At 41.7% G+C, this 25,567-nt stretch overlaps 2 protein-coding genes across 5 annotated transcripts in view; one reads left to right on the top strand and one right to left on the bottom strand.

Moving 5' to 3' along the window:
- The window catches only part of PMM1 (phosphomannomutase 1), a 64,205-nt gene that overhangs the window by 37,832 nt on the left and 806 nt on the right, over positions 1 to 25,567 (top strand). Inside the window, exon 8 of one of the 2 annotated variants that reach the window (XM_088468067.1) lies at positions 3,330 to 6,249. The exons of the other annotated variant lie outside the window; for it this stretch is intronic. Coding sequence (XP_088324193.1) covers positions 3,330 to 3,452 — 123 coding nt within the window. The 3' untranslated portion in view covers positions 3,453 to 6,249. Of the gene's footprint in view, positions 1 to 3,329; positions 6,250 to 25,567 lie in introns of those variants that run through there. 2 annotated transcript variants of the gene reach the window in all.
- CSDC2 (cold shock domain containing C2) overlaps positions 17,762 to 25,567 on the bottom strand; it is a 40,687-nt gene continuing 32,881 nt past the window's right edge. For all 3 annotated transcript variants that reach the window (XM_088468069.1, XM_088468071.1, XM_088468070.1), the window contains exon 4: positions 17,762 to 19,719. In XM_088468069.1, coding sequence (XP_088324195.1) covers positions 19,557 to 19,719 — 163 coding nt within the window. In that variant the 3' untranslated portion in view covers positions 17,762 to 19,556. The remainder of the gene's footprint in view (positions 19,720 to 25,567) is intronic.

Below are 25,567 nucleotides of genomic sequence, written 5' to 3' on the forward strand. Positions count from 1 at the left end.
GCATACTGTATATTGGGCATATTCTCATTCCAAGATAGCAGCATACTGTATATTAGGCATATTCTCATTCCACAATAGCAGCATACTGTATATTGGGCATATTCTCATTCCAAGATAGCAGCATACTGTATATTGGGCATATTCTCATTCCAAGATAGCAGCATACTGTATATTAGGCATATTCTCATTCCACAATAGCAGCATACTGTATATTGGGCATATTCTCATTCCTAGATAGCAGCATACTGTATATTGGGCATATTCTCATTCCAAGATAGCAGCATACTGTATATTAGGCATATTCTCATTCCAAGATAGCAGCATACTGTATATTAGGCATATTCTCATTCCAAGATAGCAGCATACTGTATATTGGGCATATTCTCATTCCAAGATAGCAGCATACTGTATATTAGGCATATTCTCATTCCACAATAGCAGCATACTGTATATTGGGCATATTCTCATTGCCACAATAGCAGCATATATTGGGCATATTCTCATTGCCACAATAGCAGCATATATTGGGCATATTCTCATTGCCACAATAGCAGCATATATTGGGCATATTCTCATTGCCACAATAGCAGCATATATTGGGCATATTCTCATTTCCACAATAGCAGCATATATTGGGCATATTCTCATTGCCACAATAGCAGCATATATTGGGTATATTCTCATGCCACAATAGCAGCATATATTGGGTATATTCTCATGCCACAATAGCAGCATATATTGGGCATATTCTCATTGCCACAATAGCAGGAATATTTTCATCTCTCATAAAATAAGTTATTGTATAAGCTTCATGATTGCTGATGAGCAAATGATGCTGTACAAATATAATTATTCTTTGACATTACCAATCAGCTCCGTATTTACTCCCACCCAAGACCTCTTACTTAGCTCAATATTGGAGGAGATCTGACCCTCTCTGATTACCAAGAATTATCTCTGAGCAGAGCCGTAACTAGACTTTTTGGTGCCCTGTGCCAGAATAGAGCATTGGTGCCCCCCTATTATTGAAATAGGGACATAACGCTCCTGAAAAAGGGCCATGGCTTCATGGGGAAAGGCCAGGGAAGAGATAGGAGAGGCCGGGGATAAAATAAGAGGAAGCTACAAGTGAGAAGGATAATAGTGAGTCAGAAAATTGACAGGCTCAAACAGCGCCCCCTGCCCTGCGCTGCCCTGTGCCATGGCACGGTCGCACTATCCTAGTTATGGCCCTGTCTCTGAGATTCAACGTAGTTATGGAATGGAAACTATAGGTCTTAAATATTCTCCCTTCGTCCCCCATTGTCAAATGGTTCTCTTGGTCTGATCGCAGTTCGTTTTCTTTTTACTACAAATAAGATTGGGGCTCTAATTGTAATTGCCATCGTTTCTGTATTAATCTCCATGGGGTGTATGCACTACCTCTTTTCTCCAGTTCCCCTTTGTTGTGTATTTCTTTTCCTCCTTTTGAAGTTACTCTAAATATAGTACTTTTATAAATACTATACTGTAACCTGGATTATTGTATGTTACATGTACTGCTGTTCTCTTCAATAAAAATGTATTCAGTAAAAAAAAAAAAAAAAAAAGAGAAAAAAAAAACTGACTATCACATCCATAAGTAGGAAACAAAATCATATACTATAAAGCCCTCGGGTTCTTAAGTATCAAGTCACATTGCATAACTCCTAACTTGGAGTACTGAGAATCGTATTAGCGGTGTATGAGCATGCCACTATGGAAATGTAGCCGTGTCAAGATGGGTGCCTACTGGCGATCCTGTGTACATGCTGTAAGTAAAATTGTCAACCATGCCGACATGCTGGCGTCTGCATTCCTGTATCGACATTGTCAATTCTCTAACTACTTCCACATATCCAGCATTAGCACCTGCCCTCCTCTCCAAACACCCATCCACTAATAGAGGGCATGCAGAGCAGCAGTAAACTTTTTGAACCTAAGGACACGATCCTCCCAATCAGGGCAATAGGAGAGAGCCCTCAAATTGGGACAGTCCTGTGTAAATCTAAAGGGCCGTAACTAGGGTGGTGCGACCTATGCCATGGTACAGGGCACCGCAGGGCAGGGGGCGCTGTTTGGGACTGTAAATTTTCCTGTTTATTATCATTCTCACTTGTAGCTTCCCCTTCTTTTATCCTGGCCTCCCCTATCTCTTCCCTGGCCCTTCCCCATGAGGCCATGGCCATTTTTCAGGTTCAGGTGCACTGTCTTATGTCCCCATTTAAAAATGGTGTGGGGGGGGGGGGGGGGCGGCGGCAATGTTCTCTCTGGCACAGGGCACCAAAAAGTCTGGTTACGGCTCTGTAAATCTCTATACTTTGCAGCAGACAGTCATGCTGCAGCAGAGCAGAGCCACTACTCGATCCAAAGCTCGCTATATCAATACGTCTAATGCTGCGTACACAAGGTATGACGGCAACGATGAGACGATCGTTGTCTGATTGTCCTGCATGTGCTGGATCGAGCATCCAGCACATACAGCAGACCCCCCACTACTATAATGATACGCGGGTCCCTATAGTAAACAGGCTAACCTGGTCGATATCGACCAGGTCTCCCTGCTTGCACAGACGACGGCAGTCCGTCATCAACTACCATACGTGGACGCACATCGTCCATCGTATGGTCGTTAGCAGGGCCCAGAAACTGTCAGATTTTAACGATAGGACTGTTATTATTGAAATCTGACATGTTATCGTACTGTGTGTACGGGCCATAACTTGTAGAAATATGGGATTGCCATTCCCTTGTACACTGCTTTTAGTAAAGTGCTTGAAATGTTCATTATCAGGTGTCAAAGCTTTACTGCACCATAGTGTACTAAGGCGGAAATAGATTAAATCTTCTAAAGGGTGGAGAGGTTACCCATAGCAACCAATCAGCTGCAGGTTTATTAAGTTTATTCTATAAAATCATAGGTAGTAGCTGATTCGTTGCTATGGGTAACGTCTCCACTCTTTAGAAGGATTGATACATCTCCTAAATATTTACAGGGAGATGTATTAAGCTTTGGGGAGAGAGAAAGTGGAGAGCGATAAAGTACCAACCAAGCAGCTCCTAACGGTCAGTTTAAAGGCTGTGTTTGAAAAATGTCAGGAGCTGATTGGTTGGTACTTTATCACTCTCCAAGGCTTCGTACATTTTCCCCTATGTTGTTCCCTTAGAGCTCCATTGCATTGTATTGTGCATAATGCCATTGCAAGTGCTGAAATTGATGCAAACCTGTCAGTCCTCAGAACATTGGCTTTCTATTAGCATAAACGTAGCTGTATTTACCAGACCTTACTGGCCATATCATTGCTTTGCAGGGTGGGAACGATTATGAGATATATACAGACCCACGTACGGTTGGACATACAGTGGCTTCTCCTGAGGACACTGTACGGAGGTGTCGGAAACTCTTCTTCTCTGAGAGAAGCCATGAAATTTGAACCTGGTTTCTGAGTGTCCCTCAATATAGAATTGGGCCAGAGACTGTTTAATAAAGACACCCTGCTAGAAATGTTTATTATCCCGTGTCAGAAGCTGCCTCCATGTTCTTAGATGATGTTACTGAGAAGAGCTGGTCACACTGGAAGCTACACCTGGGCTGACTTCTGTTTTCCTGGTGTTCAGGATAATGCACAAGATAAACCACTGATAACACAGCTGAAGACTAGAAACAATGGGCCCTCAGCTAGGGAAATTCAGATTTAACTATGCAGGATCAGTATGATGATGGTTTACATGACACGTTAGATGTTATATGTTATATTATATGTGATCTAACAATGTGTTTCTCACAATTACCAAAGTTCTGAGTAGTTGCTGTTATTGTTGTTGGTTGGTGAATATGGCCTTTTAGCTGGTGAGCCACATCTTTCTTGTTGAAATAATTGTATTGCATTTTTATGGATCATTTCATATGTGGTAACTTTTTATTGATATTCCAGTAACCACCTCATGTAGATAAAATACTCATCATTTTATTGTTGGTTGTTGCTATTTAGTGATCTATGAAACTGTTCATAAACCAGAGATTGAATTACAGTAGTTGTTTGCAGTCCCTTACATTTGTGAAGTCACCAGGTTACTACTGCGTTGGTGTATTCATGTTCCATGTCTGACATATTGGTGAACATGGGTTCTCAAACTGCAAAGAAAAAGAACATCTAAAAGGGTTTCATATCCCCCAAGGATATTTGGATGAATAGTTTTTCTTTTAGATGTGAATATTATAGCCCTGTCTTTCATTACTGTAGTTACTTGATTCTGTGTTACCGATGTTTGATGCATAAATTGTATATTATAGATGCGTGTGGATTTTGTATTGTATTTTTATGTCCATATCTATGTTGAGGTGGTAGTGTGTATCTATATGTTGGTTTATACTAATCATGTTTATTCCTCTTTAGTAAATTCCATGTAACATATCATCAGTTGTATTCAGTAAGATGACATATAAACCACAGAATGTATTGTTGGTACTTCCTACAGTTTGAAAGTTTGTTCTGCCTTGGACATCTATGAAGCTCATACTTTACAGTCACAATAAGACACTTTCCATGATTTCAATTGGATTGAAAAGTGACTGGCAGAGAAAGGATTAGTACTGAAAATATAACTGAGGTATAAAACCATTGCGGTAGGCTCCAATATACAGTATTTTTCTTTTTCTTATTGGACCTTCGCAGGTATAAACCGCACTTTTTATTAAAGCATATGCTATTCATTCATATAGTGTAAGCGGCAATTTTGAGGTCTGAACCAATGCAAGTACTAAAGACATCACTTTGACAGTGATGTCATTAGTTCCTAAGAAGATTGGCTACAGTACATCCTCATTAATATTTGTTCAACCCACAAATGAGCTGTCTCCGCTTTGTCTCCAGACAATTGGTACAAATGATTTCTGGAATAGTTACTCCTTACTGGGTCATTAGTAAATGTAAATAATTGTAATAATATTATACCCAGCTGATGGAGATTACAGGGCTAAATGTCGGGAAAAAACCTGGCACAAACAAATGGCTAGTTATGCACTCCACCCATTTACATAAGGGAATTGTTTGAACAAAGTGAGATGTAGCAGTAACTATGGCTGTAGCAGGTAGACCCGTATTATCTGCCATACTGGAGCTATATAGTGATTGGGCTGCTTTTTGCAGCACTACTGGAATCCAGCCCTTCTCTAACCATCAGTCTCACTTTCCCGGAGGGGTCATCTATAATCCGGCAGTTCTGGAGCCAGACAATATAAATGTTTCAATGCTGCTAAAATGACATGTTATTGAAAGATTGTCTTCTAATAATTTTAAAAAGAATAAAATAATTTCTAATGGAAGTGTCATTTAACTTGGTCTCTCCATGTGTGCTTTTTACTTCTTACTTTTACATTAATGCGCTGTGTGTTTGATAGTTTACATAGATAAGAAACTTATGTAATAATGAATCCTTGAAGGAAAACACATTACCCTGTACTTGATGGGACACGTGTTAAGAATACACACAAGTGTAAGTAGTTTTATTGCATTTTTATTGATTTATTGCCAACAAACTGTGAAACAATTGGACATGAATCTATAAACATAGACGTATTGAACAGTTGTGTTTTTATATAAAATTCCTTGCTGCAAGAGAGAGACCTGCATCATTTATCATGATTAACTGAATTGGGTGGCACTGTACAGTTCTGTTGTCTATATTTTCTTAATTCAGATTGTTTATTATATACTAGCAAAGCAAATGTCATCTGTTTTATAAAGTGTGGCTTTTCCAAGTGTACAGTTAGCAAATAACAGGGGTCCACTTTGTTTCTTTTCCTTGTACTAATGGATTTCATATATGTGAGCCCAAACATCGATCTGAATAAAATGTATATAATGTCATTAGAAAAGTGAAATAATAAAAAAAAAAGTTTACAAATAAATCTGAATTTCAAAAACATAAACAAATAAGAAAATATATATTATAATCTGTTACATTGTACTTTTGTTTTGTATGGATTAATTAGGAAGCATTTCCATTTCTATAGTCACCTAGCCACTATAGAATGCAGCAATTTTTGCAGTGTCCTCAAGATGGCAGTATTGCATGCATCTGTTTTAACACTGCTTTAAATGACAGTCAAAGTGGTGAGGGGATGTAGTTATCCTGTTTGCAATTTAATATACAGCAAAGTGTATTTTAAACCACATATTGAGAATTTGGAATATTAATGATATGGAAAGGAAAAAAACTTGTATAAAGTGTGTGTTTTTATTATACAAAACAGCGTAGCTGTGTGTTTTTATTATATAAAACAGTTTAGTTTATGTTTCCTATTATATAAACCAGGGTAGTTGTGTGTTGTTGTTATAGAAAACAAGGTGGTTGTGGTAATGCTAATTTTGCCACAAAACTTTTCAAGTTATAAAAACAGATTTTTGCAAATCAGATAATTATATTTGATTTTGGTTATAGAAATTTACCACAAAAATGAGAATTTTACCATTTTTAACCAAGCTTCAACATACTACACTATTACTGTCCCACCCGTCATTCAAACTTATTAAAATACATATATTATATCCCCAGACACTTGCACTAGTGAATGCAGATTTGTTTTTACAAATGTTGTGTTCATGTTTATTATGCATATTGGGCAGATGTACAAATGTTAGAATAAAAAATATTTTTGTCAAAAATTCAGGAAGTAAAGTTTGTCCAAAGAAGACTGAATACAAGATCCCGAGAACATCATATAATTTCCACTCCATCTGCTACTTTTCTGCATTTTGAGTGAGGGTCCTTGAGATGGTCCATAGCATTGTCTGTACTGTATCCAGGCACATAACTAGTTATTTGTGGGCCTCATACCAAAAGTTTGCAAGATCCCTAAAGTCATACATCCCAAGCGTTCCAATTTGAGTGTGACAGTCCCGCTTTTTGGGTACTGTCCCACCTGTGGGCCGCTTTGTCCCACAGGCATTCTGGAGGTTGGGGGATACGGTCACCACTGCAGAGCAGCGGCGGTGAATAGATGTTGCATGCATGTGCCTGATGAGAGGCAAACTATGTACTGCCCAATGGTGACAAATATATTTAAACACTTGGACCTTTATCAGGAGGCTGCGCCCCGCCCCCAGCTGTGGGCCTCATAGCAGCCGCACCCATCACACCTATGGTAGTTACGCCTGTGACTGTATCTGAATAAAGCCTTTCCTCCCATCCTATCCATGGTTATTATATCTGAGGAAGAGGCCTGTAGAAGCCCCGGGAAAAGTGGCCAGTGTATCCAACTGGGAGTCAGCCATTCTATGAGACCAGTGTTCAGGAGAATTCACCTAGGTAATTCATGATTAAGCCATACCTTAGGGATTTCACTAATGAATTAATAAGTCCCTATGTCATTAAAAAGAGACCACAAAATGGGTGCCTTCACCACCTGTTAGCATACCCAATCTATAATGAGTATTAAGTGTCATTTCTAAAGAGAAGAGCTGGTCACACTGGAAGCTACACCTGGGCTGACTTCTGTTTTCCTGGTGTTCAGGATAATGCACAAGATAAACCACTGATAACACAGCTGAAGACTAGAAACAATGGGCCCTCAGCTAGGGAAATTCAGATTTAACTATGCAGGATCAGTATGATGATGGTTTACATGACACGTTAGATGTTATATGTTATATTATATGTGATCTAACAATGTGTTTCTCACAATTACCAAAGTTCTGAGTAGTTGCTGTTATTGTTGTTTTTTCCAAAAAATGCAGAGAGAAGTGTATGGATGGGATTCGCAGGGACAGAGCTTTTTTGCAAGCTGTGTCCCTGCGTGCGGATGTTAGTACATCCATTTGATATTTCCTTCGTCAAAAATATCACATTACAATCGCATTTTAAATGCATACTGATGTGAATAGGGACCTAAATATCAGTTTCTTCTAAATGTAACATAACACCTCCATCCACTCGCCTCTTTATTTTGGTTTGACAACTTTCATTTGGGGGGGGGGGGGGGGAGGACTTTAGTATACACTGTGGATATATTTTTCCTTTTTTGTCTTTGTCACATTAGCTGATTTTGAATTTCCTCAGTAGTGTACTATCCCAAAGGGCATAAAGACTGTTGTGGTTCCCATCTTAAATGAAATATGAGTGGATAGGGCACAGGTTCTCAAACTTGGTCCTCAGGACCCCACACAGTGCATGTTTTCCAGGTCTCCTCACAGAATACAAGTAAAATAATTGTCTCTACCTGTGGATATTTTACAATATCAGTGTGTAATGACTACACCTGTCCACCTGCTGGGTGACCTGGAAAATATGACCTGTCAGGGGTCCTGAGGACAGAGTTTGAGAACCACTCAGATAGGGTTAAGGTGCATACACATGGTCAGATTTGATTAACTATTTTTACAATGATTGAACGATTTCTGACAGTATTAAAATGAATGTAATCGTCAAAACCTGACTGCAAAAAACACAGTCGATGTCAGAGATAGTTATTGGACATGCAGGAACGCGCATCATTGGTCGATGCATGCCCTACATGTGAAAGATATAAATGATTTTTACAATCGTTATCGTTCATATCTGACATAATCTGACCGTGTGTATGCAGCATTAGTCCTGTCCACTTTTCATTCTCAATTCCTTATTCCCACATCTAGGTAACTTGCAAACAACTGCACTGTTCATCTCTCTGGTCAGACCTTTCTCTGCACATCTGCTCTGCATCAGTGCTTGGTTTAAAGGACACCTAGGGCCTAATTTGGAGGCACACGCAATGCCAACGTTCACGTAGTTGAACAATTACTGTCAACTGCACGTGCACAAAATATTCAGAAATCCCTACGGCACGTGTTACGCAGAGTGTACGCACAAAGAGGCTGTCGCTTGTGGATCAGACGCTATCAGAAATGGGGGTGGAAAAGTGACAGGCATTCCTGGATGGTGGCCAGAAGTGAACGCAAAAATAGTCTGTCTCATGGGGGCGTGTTATGGGAGTGTTGCGGGCATATCACTAAAAGCGACTGCATTCCCAGACACCCAGTCACTGCCACAGAGGCTCTAGTCAGATGGAGAAACTGCACTTGCCATAGGGCTGGTGCAAGGGTCAAAAATCACTGGTGGTGTTACAGCGTATAGAGACGCTGAAAGTGGTTGCCTCTGTGCTTGCACACTCAGACGCAGGCATCTACACCAGAGGGGGGCTGAAACTAGCATCTGCATATTATTGCCATGGCAACAGACGCAAGAGCAGACTCAGCAGCGTCCCCTTCTGAAATAGGCCCTTAAAGAGAGACCTTTAACTTTTCCAGAACAAACTAATTAACTGGAACTTATCGAGTCCGATTAACAAAAAAAAAGAAAAATCGAATCACATAAACTGATTTTACCAATAGCATGAACAAGTATAATTACTACATACAGTACATATATATACCAGTATCCTGTTTCCCCCTATTCCACTTATGATTGGCGAAAGTTATGTAGTTCCACATTCCTACCCATTGCTGGAAATCAGTGCATATGGCTGACCTTCCTTATGATATGTTCTAATCACACAGCTGGGGATTTCCACAGTAACACATGCCATATAGGTCAATATACATGTCTAACCAAACAGAAGGACATTTGTCTTTTAATAGTTTTAAAGCTCTTAAATAAAAAAAAAAACTATCACAGATCAAGTAAGTCTTACTTTCTGCCCATGTACTCTACCTGCCGCAATAAATTAAATTAGGTTAAAATAATACTATTTTCACTTAATGTGTACTTTATACCATATAGTGCATTGACCCTTTGATAACTATTATAAATCTATAAAGATACAGTTAGGGCAGGACTCTAACAACAATTTTCAGTGCAATTAACCTCAAAATTCAGCGTGTTTAACCCAATACCATAATAAAATAGACTAACTGAAAAAAACAACTTAATATACAGTATTTAGAATAATAAGTGGAGAATGTAGAAACATGCATAGCGCTGTTACACATTGCTCAAGTCTCTAGTCTTTTTTTTAATTCATTTGATTTGCTGCTCCTGACTTCCTTCCAAATCAATTGGGCTAATGTTGGCCACAGAAAAGCATAGTACTCCCAGAAAAAGGTTTGTAAAGTGGGTGGAGTAAACATAATAAGAGGTGCTGCCATGCTGAGTCTTGTAATACAATGTAGGGAACAAAGAATGCAGGTGCACACTCTAAGTGCAAAGTGGGTGGAGTGTCATGATGCAGTTACTGTAACAGCAGAAAGTGGGTGTCCACATTGCATCATCGGGCCTCTGATCACACTGATGGCTGAGCTTTGATCATATGGACATTGCCCTACACGCTTTGCAAGCCAGTGAGTTGCCTTCTGGGAGAATTGTCTACTCACCAGGGAGTATATTTACTAAAGTGCAGGTTTTTAGAAGATGTTGCCCATAGCAACCAATCAGATTCTACTTATTTATCTAGCACCTTCTAGAACAGTGTTGGCTAACCTTGACACTCCAGCTGTTATGGAACTACATAACCCAGCATGCACTGCTACAGTTTTGCTATTAGGGCATGCTAAAACTGTGGCAGGGCATGCTGGGATATATAGTTCCACAACAGCTGGAGTGTCAAGGTTAGCCAACTCTGTTCTAGAAGATAATAGATAGAATCTGATTGGTTACTATGGGCAACATCTCCACTTCTAAAAACTGCACTTTAGTAAATAAATCCCCAGGAGTCTGAAGTTCAATCAATCTTGGAGTATCACAGATATGCCAGGAGAGTAAGCAACTATGCATAAAGGTGATTTGTCAGTCAAATACCCAATATATACCAATTTGACACTCAATTGGTTGTGGTTGTGTGTGTGTGTGGACTTTCACTATTGTCATGAACAATGTAAAATGTTGGAAATCTGTTTTGATTTTCAAACAAGTGGACAACTGTGTTTTTCTATCAGCCAATTGCCCATTGACCGCCATGCAGCCAGATATATCTAATTTGTCATGTTTGACTAAACTGGACACATATTAATTTGTTTAGTGATCATGTCAAAAAGGGCTACATTTTAACTTGCGAGGCTGCAATTGAACATTTTAGGCAGTACATTGCTCCAGCTTTTTTGCTGCCATATCATATAACTCCTCTACATGAGACCATACTTGATAACTTTTTCAGGTTGTTGCCACATTGCATCATTATGGCACCACCCCCTGTTCTTCAAAGCCAGGATTCATGCCATTTTACAGTGCAGCTGGGTCAACAAGGGCCCCACCCTCGCTGTCAAAGCCACGTCATCCAACCTCAGGGCCACCCACCACAGTTGGGAAGTGTGCGGCAATTGGGGGAATGGCCAACTGTATTGGCTGGGAGAGTCCCCTTTAATTCTGGACTCTTGGACATTCCGCACGGTCATGGGTTTAAAATTTTTAGGAGGAATGTTATATCAAAAAATCAAATATATACAAATAATAGAATCCATGAAGATGTCCCTCTGTCACTATTAAGCTGTGCCTGGCCAAATGTATGGAAAATATAATTACCAACCATTCTTTTTCATACTTTGGCTGCAATTTCCTTTCAGTGTTAAGGTGCATACACACACAACAAGTTTTGAACGATTACCGTTAACGATATCATTTATCGTTCAATCATTGAAAGAATCGTTCAGTTTCTGAGTTATAACGATGAACGATTATCGTTCATGCGCGTTCACGTTTGTACTTCATTCAGACTGACCAACTCAACGATTTTCATTAAGGGAATATGCAAAAATCATTTGTAGTTCAAAAAAGTCGTTCATTACATTTTCCCTTGAAATAATGAACGAAAATAGTTTACTAAAATCGTTCATTTACAAAATCATTGTGTGTGTGTGTATGCAGCTTAAAGCTGCATACACACACAACGATTTTTTTTACCGATAATCGTTAAACTATCGTTTAACGATAATCGTTTGAAAAAATCGTTCACTTTCTGAGTCAAATGATGAACGATTATTGTTCATGCGCTTTCACGTTTGTAGTTTGTAGTTCAGTCAGACTTGTCAACTGAACGATTTTCATTAAGGGAATATGCAAAAATCGTTTGTAGTGCATAAAAATCGTTCATTACACTTTCAAAAATCTGACAGATAATCTGACAGAAAATCGTTCATAAAATCGTTGGTAACAAAATCGTTGTGTGTGTTTGCAGCTTTGAGGTGCATACACACACAACAATTTAGTTAATAAACGATTTCAGTAAACGATTTTCTACCTTGAAAAAATGAACTAAAATCGTTTACTAAAGTTGTTCATTTACTATGTTCATTTAAATGTAATGAACGATTTTTTAGAACTACAAACGATTTTTGCATATTCCCTTACTGAAAATCGTTGAATTGACAAGTCTGACTGAACTACAAACTACAAACGTGAACGCGCATGAACGAAAATCGTTCATCGTTTGACTCAGAAAGTGAACGATTTTTACAAACAATTATCGTTAAACGATATAAATGAACAACTTTAGTAAACGATTTTAGTTCATTTTTTTCAAGGGAGAAAATCGTTTACTAAAATCGTTCATTAACTAAATCGTTGTGTGTGTATGCAGCTTAAGAAATAATTTAGTCCTGCTACTGGTAGGGTAGCCCAAAATTCTACCAGTTATGTAGTTGTCTGGTTGACAATCAGAATGCTGTCAACACTATGTGGACCACGGAACACAGACACCATGAGGTGGACAAGTGTCTACCATCATGTTTTCAACTGTACTGCTGGCACCGCCACACGTACAATACTATAAAGGGGTCTATGTACAAAGTCAGTGGTTCTCAAACGCGGTCCTCAGGACCCCACACAGTTCACGTTTTGCAGGTCACCCAGCAGGTGCACAGGCGTATGCATTACTCACTGACACATTTTAAAAGATCCACAGGTGGAGCTAATATCTCACTTGTGATTATGTGAGGAGACCTGGAAAACATGCACTGTTTGGGGTCCGGAGGACCGAGTTTGAGAACCTGTGTACTAAGCCTTGGAGAGAGGTAAAGTGGATGGAGAAAGTACCAACCAATCAACTCCTAACTTTCACTTTAAAGGCTGTGTTTGAAAAATGACAATATGGAGCAGATTGGTTGCTATTTTATCTCCATCCACTTAATCTCTCGCCAAGGCTTAGTACATAGACCCCTTTTTGTCGTCCTCACGGTGCCTGTGTTCCGGTTTCCACATTGTGCTTGTTGACATTCTGATTTAACAAGATGACAAAACCTACCAATTATCTACATGACATAGAGCTGTAATTCCACCAAAAGTATAGAAGCCAGCACTTGAAAAACTTCTCAGTTACATTTGTCTGCTAGGAAAATACTGTAACATGTTAGCAAGGAAATGTATTTCTGAATGGATGCAGGGGCATTAATATAAAAAGGTGCTGACAAACATTTTTTTAGTATCATATTCAGTCAAGTTCAGTGGCGTCCCTCCCCGCGGTGACACCTGGTGCGAGGAGGTAGGCCTTGTGAAAAGGGGCATGGCCTCAGATAAAGGGGTGTGTCCTTGGGTAAGAGGCGTGGCCTCACGGCCCGAACCTGGTGCCTGGCCCGTCTAGATTATGGAGAGTGGTGGAGGGTGCCGGAGGTGCAGGCAGTGCAGGCTCCCTCACTGTGACAGGAGCTGAGTGCTGCACTTAATGATACAGTGCAGCACCCGGCTCCTGTTACTGAGGGGAAGACTGCACCTTAGTGTCACCCCTCGGCGGGTGACACCCGGGTGCGGCCCGCACCCCCCTTGTGATGCCACTGATCAAGTTTCCACTTTTCCAGTGTCTTTTGTATACAATATTATTCTAGTCCAGAGAACAAAATATCTTTATTTATTGTCCATCACTTGTTGTCCACGTTGCATTGATAACTTCATCATTATAGCTGGCAAAAGACATTTGTGAAGCAGTAAAATGGAAGAGGACACAAACCTTTATACATATCAGATTGTGAATTACTTTTCTTTCCAACTATCATGTAAGTCGGAGAGACAGATTTCAGCAGTGTGTAACCAACAAGCAATTACTACCCGGCAATGCATATTTACTCTCATCAGTTATAACCTACTGGTTCTCATTTATTCCCTATACATTTGTTTTTTTGTCATGATACATCCACCAGCAAAGTACTGTTATTTCCGACCTGCACGGAGAGCTCTGCACAGCAATAGGATCCATTCTCCAGACTATCTGAGATCTGTTGTCTTTGGAAAAATTTTTTCTTTCTAGTAATTTGGGGCACCATGCCAAAAAATACTACAAATACATTTAGTAATTGTTGTTCCCCAGACGCAATGACCTTTCTCATTAAATTACGTAGCAGCGCCCCTCATAGTGGCTGTAGAATGAAGCACCTGGCGACCATCAGCATTATTTTCCTTCTAGCTTTCTGCACTGTATGGATGATGGGAACACAGACCAGCGATCCCATACCTGCTGTGTATACTTTATCTTGTGTATTTGTGAGATCTATGCTCTTGCTTAGACTGTGTAGGGATCATCACATCCAACTATTAGGCCAAACTAAACTTCACTTACTACTTACTCAAAAACCTTGATAATACACATAACCTAACAGCAACACTATAGAGGCAATTATACTGATCTAAGTCTGTTTATATATGTTTTAAGTAGCGCAGTTTGTATTCATATAATAGGAACATTGGGCCTGATTCACTACAGATCGCTATTGCGAGCGCAGCTACGATTACACACACAGGTCTGCTGCGAAAATATGGTAATGACTGCAAACGCATAGCCAGCATAGAGACGCCCACTACCGCTATCTGACATCCATAATACCTTACAGTCCTGCGTATGCATCAGGAACATTGAGTAACATTGGCCCCTCATGCACAATTACAGCAGGTCTGACCTTACTCAGAAATTGCTAACCTCGTCGCACGCCGTGAGTATGACGACGCAGTGGCTAATTTATGCAAACCCACTCAATAGCGTTCAAACAGACAGACATGGCTGCTTTTCTCTGACCACTCCCCCCACACCACCCCCAAATGCTGACCTCCTATCACTCAATCTGCAATGGCTTTGTATTTGCGTAGGTGATCGCAATGCGGCAGATCTGCATACGCTGTTGCAGTTACAATCCATGATGAATCAGGCCCAATATCCAAAGTTGGTCTGACTCACCATTCTTTTTTTTTTTGTTGCTAATTATTTAAATGTGCTTTTAACTCTTTTATTTTACTTTTCATTTTAGTCCTCAAAGAAAATACCATTTTCATATCTGTACAATTTACAAATATGTCCTGATTTCCTATACAGTTGAGAATACAGTAATGATTGCAGCCTAATTGGTCTCAGTCCTCTTAAGGGACTGAGGGGATGATTCAGCTTTGGGAATAGAATAAAGCCGCATACACACTTAATGATATGCTCCATGACAGATATCGTTCAGTGTTTCCCCTGCACTGCCGGGCTCAGTGTCGGTAACGACATTGAGCATACACACTGAAAGATATCATTCAGTGACGTCACCCTTCCTCGTCCCTGTACTTGCAGAACCCGACGATATCGTCAGGTGGCCCTGCAAGTACGGGCAATGAAAGACATTGTTAACGATCTGCGGGAGTGTGCATTGTTAACAATGTCTTGCATACACTATAGACAATATAATTCATATCGTCCAACTTATAGTCTAGTGTGTATGCGGCATAAGATAGAACAAGTAACCGTGTACCTGGACAAACCATGTTGCAATGCAAGGGGTGCAAATATATATTTATTGTGGGGTACATACTGGCTGCTTTTGCATGTAGCCCTCAAATGCTGGAAGCTTTATTTTTACACTGCACATTATCAGGTTGGACACACCCCTCCCAAATCTAAATCTTTCTGTACATTTTAAATCTGCCCCACCTGCAGTGCAGCATGGTTTTACTAAGATGATCAGTTACTGGCTCTTTCTTACTCTATTCCCAACTCTGAATCCGGCACTCAGTTTCTAGTATACATAAGGCATAGACTGCTAAATAACTATTTGCTGCCTTTAGCTGCTATGCCATGCAGGATAATTAATATGTAGAAAAATAAATAGATGCAGCTTGAAGGCCATTACCATACCAAGGCCCTATTTATCACAACCTGCATTGGGGATACGGTTGTGATGAGATAAAGGGTCTATTCATGTAGAACATGAACTGGCTATGGTAAAATATAACTATATTTGCATCACATTGATGAGATATATAGTAATGTTTTGTAACCATTCATGTACAACTTACCTGTCCGGCGTTTACCTCCGGTAACTGGCCCCTCCGCAATCCCTGGAAGCAGTGTGAAGACAGACATATTGGGAGTCTGATATGTATTATTCTCACTGTGCATGCTCCAGGGTCTGAGAGCAGCCGATCATATCAGACCTACAGGGGGTGGAGCCAGCGCCAGGTGTCAGACAGAGCGCAGGGAAGTATTCATCCTTCCTGCTCTATTCATTTCACCTTCTGTTCATCTATGAATCGCACTCACCATACAAAAGTATGGTGATGCAATGCATACATGAAGTGGGGGTGCAGCCGAAGAAGGAATAACCTTCTCCACGGTAACCCACTATGAATTGACAAAAGCAGTGACAAGCCCTGTTTTCAGCTAAACCGGACTTTTCACTGCTCTATGAAAAGACCCCAAATTCAACTACATTGTTGCAATATTTTAAAATATATTGCAGGAATCTTGTGGAGGCCGGGACAGAGCTTGCGAGACAGCTCTCTCCCGGCGATGAGCAAGCAGATAGTGAAGTCTGTGCTGCTCTGTCTGGCCTCCCAGCACTGCTGATCCGGAGCCGGAGAGGCCACCTGCAAGCACAGTGGACCACAGCAGGTGGCAGAGGGACACGCAGAACACCAGCGCTGGCAATAACACACTCTGCGGGGTCCCAGGAGACACACTCTTCTGGCAGCCGCCAGTGGAGAATAACCGGCAGCCTCCCAGCAGTCATGGGCAGCAGTGGGAACAATGGCACTCGCATGGGTCTCCCTGGGGCAACACAGCAAGAGAGGGCACCCACCAGCAGAACACCAGACATGGCAGGGAAGTCAGACCGTGGCGCCCCACCGAGCTGGGATGGGTGAAAGCAGGGATCCTAGTGCCCATTGAGGTAAGCTTCATGCAGCCAGAACTAGGGCCACTGTGTGGAGGAGTCTGGGGCCCATTTATCAAAGTGTATGAGGTATAATCCCCGAAAACACCCGTTTTTGGGGGTTTACCTCAAATACTAAGTATCCCCGTATATATTAAGGAGGGACCACAGCAGGAATCTCCGATACCTGGTCGCATTGCAAAAGAGATCATTGATAAATGGGCCCTTCTGTGACAGGAGGCGGTCCCCGGGAGTGCATTCATTCAGATGATCACAGCTGATCATCGGCTACGGAATCAGCTGTGCTGGAAGGAAGGGTAGAGCAGCAGAACGGGGGACTAAAGCCTACATAATGCTATCTAAAGATGGAGTTATGTACAGTAGATACGAAAAGATTTAACAATTGAAGCTTGTTAAATCTGGGATGATCGCATTTCTCCTTCCTCTAATGCGAAATATTTATCAGCATGCAGAATGGGTACTAATTTTAGGACATGGGAGTAGATTTTTGTAAAATCTCCAAAACCCCTGTGATAAATTTATGTGAAACTAAAATCATGTGAAAACATCCGTTGTCACAATTTTTTTTTTTGTAAAAAAAAAGAAAAAGATTGATAAATATTGTCCTCAATAATTGTCCTTATATATGGAAGGAGGACATGGCCAGCACCATATCTTATTCATTTTATTGTGCATATACAAATAATTTCTCATCATTTACTAAAATACTGTACTCCTATAATCATCCATTGCCACCAAAGATGGTGAACAGTTTCTCTTCCTTATACAAGATGGTTTCAATTGAACACAGACATATAATAGAAACAGAAAAGGGTGGCATGCTTGTCAGTCATGCTGAGAATGAAGTGCTTGGTAGGGTGGTACAAATGTGCAGTAATGGTAGTAGATAAGGGGCATAACACTCAACTGCTGGGCCCTGTAGCATCTTTATGGGAGGACAGAGGAACATGAAGGACCATCCACTCCGGAGGCCCACAATCTGCTCTTCTCAGATCACTGCACATGGGTTAGCCACCACCCATGTGTAGAAAAAGAAAGCAAGGACCCCTGTAGTAAATACACCACCCGGGGTCCCCCTTCCCCTCACCACTGGGGCCAATAGCAGCTACATGAGCTGTTCCTGCTTTGGTATGCCACTGCCAAAGAGGAGCACTCAAGTTATCTTCTGAAAGGATAGATATATGAACTGCAACATACCAACAATCCCATCTGTAAACACACTGGTTGTGGCGTATTGCTGAATCATTTTCAAGGTCCAAAATGTTGTCATGACAGAACTTGTTAATGGAAAGAGACCTTACATATCATCTGGTTGTGTAGAATCACGTCACAGATAGGTGGTGAAAGCGACTGCTGGAGCTTATGGTGTGTTTCTACATTAGTAACATCATATGTAAATCTGTATTATATTTTGGGTGAGAAATCCAAGGGAAGCTGTACAGCACCAACATAAAACACAATTGCACTGTTGTGCTGTCTAAGGTGAACAAGACATAATGAATAAATAAATTCCCACCATGCATAATAGGCAACAATAATCTATTGACTGAACAAAAGGAACAAAACATTTATAAAAAATAAAAAACAAAACTTGTGTTCAATGCAAAACAATGCACTAGACTACAAGATTTAAGGCACACACAAAAATATATTAAATAAAAAAATAATTCACAATAAAAAAATTTTGAACAATACTTAAACGGACAGCTAATTTCTGAAGTCTGGAAGCAGGCCACATTCATGTTCAATAATCAATGTATAAAATAATTTTCCTCCTCCATCTATATAGTCAATGTACTATATATCAAGCCCAAAGATTAACCGATATGTTGCGGTTACTGATCATTTATAATTATAATGAAGCATTATAAAATTGTATGGTACAAATATCAATTTAACAATGATAATAATGATACAAAATATAGAAAAGCAGATATTGTTAATGCTTTAAAACTTGAAGTTCCATGAATTCTGGATAGAGATTATAAAACTGTAGAACGCTCTAGAGAGTAAGAGAGCTCTGCAAAAACTATTTAGACAGACACCGTGACCATTATACATATCTGTGAATGAGGAAAATGTCAGCACTAAATAATTACAAGAGGGAGGAGCAGATGAGAGCTCCTCAGTACTGTTACCTTTCATTGCTATCTGCTGATCTCATATTCTAGGCAATCATGTCATGAACACTGGGTGAAATCCAGCTCAATAATGTTGGCTTTAGGACAAGTGACAAATCTAGTAATTGATTCCAGATCTTAGGGACAGCTTGAACCAGTCCATATTCCTCATCTTCCTTTATAAAGAAATATCCCTAGCATGAAACTGGCTCAACCTCTCCAGAAGATCTGGTGCCATTGTTGTAGGTATAGACACTGGGTCTATATGGCAGTTAAAGGTCTGTTTTTGGTCCCCACCACCTATGGAAGGCTGTTACGCAGTCTAGGAGCTGATGATCTGTCCTGACCATGTCTCGTGCTTTGTGTGAGGAGAAAGGTGAGTGAGGATAACCTCCACAGCTTGAAATTTCTGGTTCTTGGGTGGGATGGGACACATCTTGTAAGTTACCTCATCACCTTCGACAGGCACATATTCCCCCTCAATGCTGTAACAGAGTAAAGAATCCAAAGTTAAAATGAAAACACATTGGAATTTCATCCACAAAATATAAATCACACAATGTCCCTAATAGCGTAATTTACTAAAGTGCAAAAATGCAAGCCTGCAATGTTGATGCCATTTTCTAACATTTAGGGCCACCAAGAGACCAGTTAGGGATCTGGCCACATTCCCCTATGTGAATACCAAGAACCTCTATAGAAAATGCCCACCAAAAGGGGGCATGGTCACACCACTTTTGGGGCATGATTATGCCTTTCTGGCAGGACTGGACTTCCAGACAGGTCCGGGTAGCAACCAGCTGACATCAAATCAGACTTTTTGCACTATAACACCCATTTATATTGACACTACATGGATTAGTCCATCAATATTAGTAAAAGAACATGCAAACACAATATTTTCTGCGGGACCAATGGCATCGGAATGGCGGGAGGCAAGGGGGTGGCTCGTGCGCCCCCCCCTGAACATTAGAAAGGAGCGGTGGACAGTCAGGGGCTGTGCTTGATAACAGTAGGCTGCACAGCCCCTGCACCGCATGGAGGAGGAGGTGTAATGTGCGACCTATAAGACTGCACATAACACCTCTACCTCCTATGTGCGGTGTAGAGACCGTGCAGCCTGTTGCTATAAAGCACAGCCCCTGACCACCTGCGGCCGCCACTCAGGTAAGAAACAAGGAGGGAAGAGGGGGCAGGCACTGGAACAATTTCTTGCCCCAACCCGGACTGGACATAGAATGGTTTAATTCCAAGTCGGATGCGTCCAAGTCTGCAAGTTTTGCTGCTACAATGCCCTTCCCTGGTGTACATCTGTGCATCTGAATGTGCAAGGACTGAGACGCCCACTGTCAGTGTCTGTAGACACTCTATTGAAGCTTGCACCGGCCCTATGGCAGATGCAGTTTCTCCGTCTGAGTATGGCCTCTAATGAGAGCAGCTCTGCATCTCTGTACACAACCGCTTTCACCAACACACCCATAAGACGGATCATCTCCGTGCATCCGCTAACACACCTCCCTGTCAACAGCCTGTCAACAGACAATACACTACAGAGACCACGGGACAAAATGTAATAGGATGAGAGTTTAGCAGCAAACTCTCACATTGGTCAAGTTTTATCTTCAAAATGGGAAAACATGTGGATGAGATTTTACATCGTGAGAGTTGTTGGGAGTCTGAAAAACATGGGCGTTTGTATGTTCTCAGACTCTATTACATTGGCTGAGTTTAAAAAGTGTGAGAAAACTCAACTGCAACACCACTATCTAGATGCAAGCACAGTACGAATTAGGGCCACATTCAATTTGAGGCGAAAAGTCAGTTTCCGCAATACTTTTTCGGCGATGACGTCATTTTCGCCTGTTTTGAGCTTCCTCCGTATTCAATTTGGAAGACTTTTCGCCTAGGTGGAAAGTCAATGCAATGTAATAGGCAAAAAAGTTTCGCCTATGAATAGCAGGCGGAAAAAAGTGCAGAATTGCGGTTTTGGGGTACAACATTGCGGGAACCCCTGTGCAGCCTTAAGACAGTCCCCTAAAAGGTAAACTGCGTCAAAAAAAGTTTAAAAATAATCGGGACACCCAAAAAAAATTAGGTTTAATTTTGGTGGTAATAAAAAAAAAAAAAAAAAAAGGAACAAAGTGTCAAACTATCCAAATTAATTCAGGTCGGTCCCCATGTATGCGGCAGGTGCAATTTTGCAGATTTTTAAAAAAATGCTTACCCCCATTTTCATGTACCCCCAAATTTGATAGATAATTTTTTTGAGGAAAATAACCGCAAAATTGCACCTTGCATGGCTATTACAAACCCCGACTTCCTTCAGCAGGCAAAAATGGGGGTACCCATAGTGATCCCCCATGTCTGGACATCTTTAGTGGGGTCCCAGTCATATTTCCCAAAAATTCAGTTTTTTTTTCGTAAATGGGGCGAAAGGTCATTTAAAAAAAAAACAGGGATAATTTTTCAATTACCTATAGCAGGTGAAAAAAAAAAAGTGCAGATTTGGAGTTTAGGGGTGCAGGCTTAAAAAAAAAAAAAAAAAAAATAGCCTGCATCCTTGGGAATGCCTCCTTAAAACGAAATGTGCCAAAAAAAAAAAAAAAAATCAAGACACCCCCACAAAAATGTAAAATTTTGAGGTGAAAAAAAAAAAAGGGAAAACAAAATGCCAAACTAACTAAATTAATTCTGGTGGGGTCCCCAAGTATGTGGCAGGTGTTTTTTTCATTGCGCATAGTATCGGCAGGTGTATTTTTGAAGAATTTAAAAAATTACCTTTAGGGACTTAAAAATATGCTTACCCCCATTTTCATGTACCCCAAATTTGATAGGTTTTTTTTTAGTTTTTAAAAGTAGTCCCAAGTGACTTCTGCATCACTTCTTCAATGTCGGGAAAAATAACCATCTGCCACATTTATTTAAAAAGCAGACTTTCTTCTGCAGGCAAATACGGGGGTACCCATATTGATCCCCGAGGTCTGGACATCTTTAGGGGGGTTCTACAATTATTTCCAGAAAATTCCTGTATGCTTTTGCCGATCCAAGTTTCGCCTGTTCCCGGTTTCGCCTACTTTGGAATTGAATACGGGGAATAGCGGGCACGCCCACGATTCTTTTCCGCTTGGAAAACAGGCGAAGGAGGCGAAAAGTCCAGCAGGCGAAAAGTCTGGACTTTTCGCCTCAAATTGAATATGGGCCTTTGGCCTGTATTCAATTTGAAGCAGCCTTTTCGCCCCTGCCGGAGAAATCCTGTTTTCACCTCCATCGCCAGTATGGAGGCGAAAATTTTTGGCATGCATACCCGCTATATCTCCGTATTTAATTTGAAAGCAGGCGAAATTGGGAACAGGCGAAACTTGTGATCGGCGAAAAAAAACTGGATTTTTCTGTAAGTAATTGTAGGACCCTCCTAAAGATGTCCAGACCAGGGGGATCACTATGGGTACCAACGTTTTTGCCTGCAAAAGAAAGTCAGGTTTTTAAATAGCTGCGGCAGGTTTTTGTTTTCCCGACTTTGAAGAAGTGATGCAGAAGAGCACTTAGTTTTTTTTTTCTTTTTAAAGTGGTTCCATCAAATTTGGGGTACATGAAAATGGGTACTAGTATATTTTTAAGTCCCTAAACGCATTTTTTTTTAATTCTGCAAAAAAGGACCTACCGCGGCTATTTGAAACCCCGACTTCCTTCAGGAGATAAAAATGGGGGTACCCATAGTGATCCCCTATGTCTACACATCTTTAGGGGGGTCCTTGTAATATTTCCGTTGTTTTTTACCTGTAAAAAAACGGGTTAAAAGTTGTTGTTTTTTAAAAAAAATTACATAGGGTCGTCCCCATACCCCCCCCCCCAAAAGCCAAACCAGCCCCAGGCTTGCCAGCCAGTCCTGGTTTATAAAAATATGGGGAACAAAATGTGTAGGGTTCCACCGTAATTTAGAAACCAACACCAGGCTGCAGGGATCAGTCCTGGTTTTAAATATAGGGGGGGAAAAAAGACGTGGGGATACCCCCATATTTAAGACCAGCACCAGACCCAACCGACTGGGGTGTAATGCCACAGCCCGGAGACCCAATCACCGGGGCTCCAGGTCCAAAGCATTAGCACCACAAGTCGGTCAGCGCAAGCCGGTGATCTCGGGGGAGTCTGGGACCCCCCAAAGAAGGGTCCCCCCCTCCCGAGCACCACAAGCTTACGCTGAAGCCCGGGGCTCTTCCCCATACCCCTGGAGCGGTGGGTATGGGGGTAATGGGGAGGTCAAATAATGTAAAACTATTGTAATTTACAGTGGAACTACAAGTGCCAGCATGCCTGCCATTTTGCACTTGTAGTTCCACAAGTGCCAGCAAACATGCGGCACCGGCAACTTCACTGTAAAATAAATAGTTTAAGACAAAACACACACACCATGATTAGTATAACTATTACACAAACCTACCCATTCACACATACATAACCTATACCAAATATTTCTGTCCCCTTGTCCAGTAGAAAATCCTTAATGAATGGCCCTGCAAAAAAAAAACATACTCACCTATATCCTGGTGCTGGTCTCAGCAGTAATCCATGAACTTGGCAAAACAAAAAAACGAGTTCACGATCTACGTACCCAGGATCTGTATGTGTGTTGCCACATATACAGATCCCTCCCAAATGCCAGCTGACGGGACTGCACGGAGCTTGCACGTCCCGACAGCCAATCAGCGGCCGCGCTGACTGTAGAGCGGCCGCTGGTTGGCTCCGGCTACTGACAGTTCCCACGTGACAGTTCCCAAGCCAAGCAGCAGCTGCTCTAAAGTCAGCGCGGCCGCTGATTGGCTGACGGGACATGAACGCCCCGTGCAGTCCCGTCAGCTGACATTCGGGAGGGATCTGTATGTGTGGCAACACACATACAGATCCTGGGTATGTGGAACGTGAACTCGTTTTTTTGTTTTGCCAAGTTCATGGATTACTGCGGAGACCAGCGCCAGGATATAGGTGAGTATGTTTTTTTTTTATGCAGAAGAGCATTTAGACAAAATAGGTGACATTTACTTACTCAGTGATTGGCTGACTGTCCCCAGTCCCTGCAGCAGTCCTGATCTCAGCTACACCCTTACCAGGGCCGAAACTAGGATTTTTGTCACCAGGGGCAAGACAGTAATTTGACGCCCCCCATGTAATTCCCCCTGCAGTAGTGCCCATATTGTAATGCCCCCATAGTAATGCCCATATGTTAATACCCCCATAGTAATGCCCCTGTAGTGCCCACCATACAGTAATGCCCCTGTAGTGCCCATGCTCCCATATTAATGCCCCTGTAGTGCCCATGCTTTCATAGTAATGCCCCTGTAGTGCCCATGCTCTCATAGTAATGCCCCTGTATTGCCCATGCCCCATAGTAATATCCCTGTAGTGCCCTTACAGTAATGCCCCTGTAGTGCTCATGCCCCCACAGTAATGCCCCTGTGGTAATGCCCCTGTAGTGCCCATGCCCCAATAGTAATGCCCCTGTAGTGCTCATGCCCCATTAGTAATGCCCCTTATTGCCTATGCCCCCATAGTAATGCCCCTGTGGTAATGCCCCTGCCCCCATAATAATGCCCCTGTAGTGCAGCTTATTAAAAAAAAAAATACTTACCTTGAACCCCGCTCCTGCATCCAGCGTTGCGTCCGGTCCGCCGGCTGCTCCTTGGAACTATGGGGGAGATGTCATGACGTCTCCCCCATAGTGCCCGTGGGGAGAGCCGGAAGCTGGAGTTCGGGAGAGAACTCCAGCCTCCGGCTCCGGCTACACCGCGTCGCTGCAGAGAAGGAGCCGGGCGCCCGCTGGTAATAAATATTACCAGCGGACGTCCGGCTTGGAGCCTCTCTGCAGCGCCGGGCTGGAGGTCACTGGCACCAGGTACAGCGGCTCACCCGGTGCACGTGCACCTCCAGCCCCCCCCTAGTTGCGGCCCTGCCCTTACACTGGTGTAATCAGTCTCATGATGCCAAGCAGCAGGGAAGTTATAGGAGCATGTGATGAGCTCCTCTAATCAGTGTTCTTATATATATGTATGTATATATAATTATAAAAGGCAGTGATCAGCAGACAGGTCCTAGGCAGCAACCTGTACTGCCTTATGAATAATCCGACTCTGCATACATACACACACACTGGCGTATCTATAATGAGTGAAGGGTGTGAGGTGGACAAACCCTGCACCCATTCCACATTTACTTACCTAGCGGCTAAATCTCCAAGAAATTGGCACCGGCGCATGCGCAGTAAAAAACTCGCCATGCGGCGTGAGCTGCCAAGTTCTGCGTCTTAGTAATGATGCAATGCGTCTAGAAAGCACCAGGAGA

This window comes from Taudactylus pleione, unplaced genomic scaffold, assembly GCF_031769625.1.
Source record: "Taudactylus pleione unplaced genomic scaffold, aTauple2 ptg000080l, whole genome shotgun sequence".
Lineage (NCBI taxonomy): Eukaryota > Metazoa > Chordata > Amphibia > Anura > Myobatrachidae > Taudactylus > Taudactylus pleione.